The 4,747-nt window shown below is 60.1% G+C and overlaps 1 protein-coding gene across 1 annotated transcript in view; it reads right to left on the bottom strand.

Annotated features, from left to right (window-relative positions):
• Positions 1 to 4,130, bottom strand: part of SLC22A7 (solute carrier family 22 member 7) — a gene marked incomplete in the record, with an annotated part of 6,849 nt that extends 2,719 nt beyond the window's left edge. The window contains 7 exon segments of the mRNA XM_027771896.1: positions 1 to 165; positions 612 to 721; positions 1,004 to 1,127; positions 2,414 to 2,582; positions 2,671 to 2,825; positions 2,920 to 3,023; positions 3,619 to 4,130. Of these exon segments, the coding sequence (XP_027627697.1) occupies positions 1 to 165; positions 612 to 721; positions 1,004 to 1,127; positions 2,414 to 2,582; positions 2,671 to 2,825; positions 2,920 to 3,023; positions 3,619 to 4,011 (1,220 nt within the window).
• Positions 4,131 to 4,747: the final 617 nt, after the last annotated feature.

Raw genomic sequence — 4,747 nt, forward strand, 5'->3', positions numbered from 1 at the left:
GTCCCGGCCTGCGTGAGGCGGCGGCCGGCGTGGCGCACCGACAGGTAGACCAGGAGCTTGGAGGGCAGCTCCACCGCCCCGAACAGCAGCTGCGTCTGGTACACGTTCAGCCCCAGCCCCGACACGTCCAGGCTCAGGCCGTAGTAGGAGAAGTTCACGCCAAACCTACAAGGAGCCCGATGCGGCTCAGCGGGCCCTGCTCCCCATCTGTCCCTTCTCCGGAGGACGTGGCCTTCCAGAGGGGCCCCTCTCCACTCGAGCCCACTGCCTACCGCCTTCCCGACAGCCATCACCCCCTGCTTGTAGCTCGGGACAGTGGCCAAAGGCGCCTCTATCCGAACACAGCAGCCGCGTGGCGGGAACAAACAGGGTCCGCTTTATGGAAGGGACACAGGCTCGGAGTGGCTAAGTGGCCTGTCCATGGTCACGCAGTGAGGAGGTGGCAAAGCCTGAATCTGAGCCCGCTCCTCTCTGCTCCCTCTCCCAGCCAGGTGTCCCTCGGAGGCCGACTCCCTTGCCCTGCACGCTGCATTTCACTGTCCCTCATCCTGCTCACACTTACCCTGGAGTGTGACCCCCTTCCCACCAGGCCCAAGGCAGCCCCCCTTTACCAGACCACCATGCAGCAGAGGGAGATGTGTCGCAGCCGGGGTGTGCGGAACAGGTCTAGGTAGGAGGGTCTGCCGACTGTGCGTTCCCCAGCAGCTACCTTGCTCAGGGCCTAGTGGGGGGGGTAGGGGTTGACCTCAGAGATGGCTACGGCTCAGCGGGGCACACGCTCGCACGCTCGCTTGCTCGCTCTGTGTGTCTCCATCCTCCCTTCTGCAGTGGCAGAGGTGGAGATGCCAATGGGAGCTGAGAAGAGGGGTCCCTGCATGAAAGGTGTGGCCAAGCCAAGAAGGGTACCCTGAAGAGATGGGGACTTTCCACTGGGGACCCCGGCTTTTCCTGTGCTTGACGCAGCCCCCTCTGCCCCCTGAATACACTCATGCACTACCCTCACCTCCTGGCTCAGGCCATCCTCGCCCACAGGCCGCCCATTGAGCCTGGCACAGCGGAGCAGGTACCTGTGGGCCTCCTCCACGCGGCCCTGAGTCAGAAGCCAGCGGGCAGACTCAGGCACCCACCTGGGGAGAAACAGGAGGCCTTCAGCCAGCTAGTCTGCACCTTAAGTCACATCTCCCCCCGGGGACACAGAGCCTGCTGTCAACCTCCAGGCTCTTGCTCACAGTTCTCTCATCCCAGAGTGTCATCTCCACACCTAAGGAGCATTTTCTTTTTCTTTTTCTTTTTCTTTTTTTGGTAGAGGTTTTTGCCTTAGGGCACATGCACTCTCCAGAGAGTGAGAGAGAGAGGCAGAGACAGTAAGAAGAGAAAAAAGAAATCATTCCCCCCGGGGAGATGACCATGCTGCAATCCCTTCTCCATTCTCCCAGGATCTTGGACACACATGCACACATGCCTGGTGTGAGTTTCAACCCACTGGGTTTGGGACTTGAACCACAGTTGGCCATGTGGGAATCCAGTGATGTAACCACTACACCATCTGCTAGCCCTCTTTTTTTTTTTTTTAATTTAATGATAGAGCATATACAAGTGCTCACGAGAGACAGCGAGAGAGAGAGAGAGAGACCAAACATGTACACCCAACATGTTCTCAGGACTGAGCCAGGGACTCGAACTGTGCTCAGCATGCAGCTTCTAGCTTTGCTGTCCCATATGCTACTGACTGTGCACAGAGGCTGGGACTCTTATTCCTCTTTTAGGGCCAATTAAAAAGACACCTCTCGCCACACTTCCTTGCCCTGGCCTGGGTGTCACTCAGTCTCTTCCTTATTTAACTCGGTGGGCCTCAAGCCCAGGTCCTCAGCTCCTGATGCCGGCCACTCACTTCTCCCACAGGTGGCAGGAGGGGGACGGCAGACACACTGACATACCCAGAGGGGTCACCCCAGAGTTTATCTTTGGGATGCAATAAAGTGCCCACCCTAACCAGTCTCCCACCCTCCTGCCCGAGCTCCCCCGCCCCTTGCTGGCCCTGTCCTCCAATTTGTGCTTGGCTCTGCCTTTATCTCTGTCTCCCCATCTCTGTCTCTCACGGACTGCTGTTTACTCTGAGTCTACTTTCAACTCTCCTTCTCGCTCCCCCTTCAGTCCTGGCCTCGCTCACTCGCGACGTCCCACTGGTTCTCTCCTCTCCATTTCCGTCTCTAGCCTGTCCTCTGTTTGTCAGACAAGCGCGGGCCCGTGCTGCCTCTCCGCTAGCCTCTGTCTCAGTGTCTTTTCCCTCCGTGTCTCTGCCTCTGGATCACTAGCCATTTCTCTCTCCTGTCCTCTTTCAAGAATCTCAGCTTCTGAAGACTTCTCTTTGGTTTCCTGTGTTTCCTGCTTCCCAGCTGCCCACAGTTCTCACCAGAGGCTGAGGATGCCTGGGGCACAAGGCAGGGTGACAGCCAGCAGGAGCCATCGCCAGTCCCGTATCAGGTACCCGACCAGAGCCAGCAGCATCACGCCCCCGGTCCAGAAGGTGCTGCTCAAGACGCCCGCCACTGTGCGGTGCTCCACGTCCAGCCACTCCAGCTCTGGGCCCAGGGCCGGGGCGGAGAAGGGAAGACAGTTAGTGAGGGCCAGATGGCTGCCTCCCTCCAGCCTGTCCCTTGCCTGCCTCACCAAGTGGCATCACGATGATAGTGAAGCCTGCCAGGGCCGAGCCAGTGAGGGTGCGGGTGATGGCAAACATGAGGTAGCTGACCGAAGCTGCAGACGCCAGGCCCAGCACTAGGGTACTCACATAGGCCACGAGCAGCAGGCGGCGGCGCCCAAATCTGCAAAGGGGTCGTGGAGGGTCAGCTCCCCGTGGACATCTAGTGGGAGGGTGTCCCCCAGCCTCTCCGTTACTGGCCCCACGCCTCACCCCACCTGTCGGACAGGTATCCGAAGGCCACGGCCCCCACCAGCACACCAGCAAAGAAGAAGGTGGACGTAGCTTTGTTCAGGCCCTTCTTCTCACACACCAGGTCCCACTGCAAGGACAGGCAGGAAGGAACCGATTTGGGGCACCAGCCCCTCCTCTCCAGACCCTGCAGCACAGCTCTTCCTGCATGTCCTTTGTCCTGTGAGGCCTCAGGGCAGCCTTGCCCTCTGGCACCTCCATGTAGATAATAAACCCCTAGCTCTTCGCCCCAGCTGGGGAGTGGGAGGCTTTGCCCCTCCCCAGTACCGCACCCTCAGCTTCTTCCCAAGGAGGGCTTTAACCATGACCGTCGGATCCTGCTGCCCACTGGGGCACAGCCTTCACCTCCAGGAGAATTACGCAGATCCCAGACTCTTCTGCATCTCGCATCTCGCGCTGCAGAACCACCCTCCTCAGCTCTCCGGCTCAGCTCTGCCAGCCCTTCCCTGCCCTGATCAGTGGCAATAATAGCAGCTCCTGTGTGGGGGCCCCTCAGTACGAGCTGGGAGCTGACCTCGGTGCTCGGAGTCACAGAGCTCCAGCTACAGAGGGGCAAGCTGAGGCTGTAAGAAGTAAAGAAATGCGTCTACTGCCTACACAGTTACCTCCCGAGGCAGTGGCAAGCCCGCCCCACTCACACGTCCCTCAGCCTCTGGGCCAGGTACCTCAGTCGCAATGGTGGAGGAGAACTCCGAGCGGTCGTACTCCCAGCCCTGAGAGCAGGACACTGTGGAGGGCTCGCCCTCTGGCTTCTCAGGACTCTGCCCCTCTCCCCCCAACGTGGTGTTGAGAAGAGCCTGGGGGCGGGCAAAGCGTAGGCAGGAGCTGAGAGTTCCGTCAGGCTCCCGGGGCAGGTGGGCCTCGAGCCATACATCCTGGTAGCTGAAGTTGGCAGGGGTGCCAGGCAGGGCACAGCGGTGAGCAGGTACTGCAGCCAGGAAGATAGGCAGGAGGAAGTGCAGGGGGAGCAGCAGGCGGGGCAGGGCCAGCAGGGCCACATTCCGCAGTTGGAAGGGCCCGAAGCCGCCTACCTGGTCCAGCAGTTCCTCAAAGCCCATGCTATCCACCCACCAGCTGGCCCAGTGCAGCCTCCCGCTGTAGTACCCAGCACAGCGCGGCCTGGCCACCACATGGACCCTTGGACTCTGGAGGTGGGAGTGGATGCACTGGGGAGTGGAAAGCCTGCAGCCAGAATCCAGCCCTTAAGGGCTGGCCCAGGGCCGAACCCTCCCCAGCCACCCAGGTCTCCAGGGACCCCTTCCTGTCTGGGTCAGTGCCTGGGGGGGGAGGGGCTTCACTTGTTAAGAGGTCACTGCTTCTGTGGCGTGGGTATCACCCACTGATTCTTAGAGACAGAGTAGGGGAGCCTGGGGCCCCTGCGATGTGGTGCCTGGGTACGCAGGAGATGAGCCCCCTGGTCAGCAGAGTGCTGAGGGTCCTTAAGAAGGGGCAGTCCCTGCAGCACAGTGCCAGCTCTTCCGGGATGTCCTTTGTCCTGTGAGGCCTCAGGTCAGCCTTGCCTATTTGCGGCTGTGATCACAGCCTGGCCAGCAGCCCAGAATTCAGGACTGAAGCCTGGGCCCTAACCAGGTGAAGGGTTATTTCTGCCAAGCCACACAGCCTCCTCACACCTCTAGCCCTCGTTTGAAGCTGGTGCCCTGGACTGACACACCTGGAATCACGGCGGGCTCCCTGACCTCTCTGAGAAGCTCAGACACACCGCACTCCCATTTCATTCAGGGGCTCTCTCCATAATTTGGGTCCTCCTGCCCACCCTTTAACACTGTTTTCAAG

Source organism: Tupaia chinensis, unplaced genomic scaffold (assembly GCF_000334495.1).
Source record: "Tupaia chinensis unplaced genomic scaffold, TupChi_1.0 Scaffold000238_1, whole genome shotgun sequence".
Classification (NCBI taxonomy): Eukaryota; Metazoa; Chordata; class Mammalia; order Scandentia; family Tupaiidae; genus Tupaia; species Tupaia belangeri.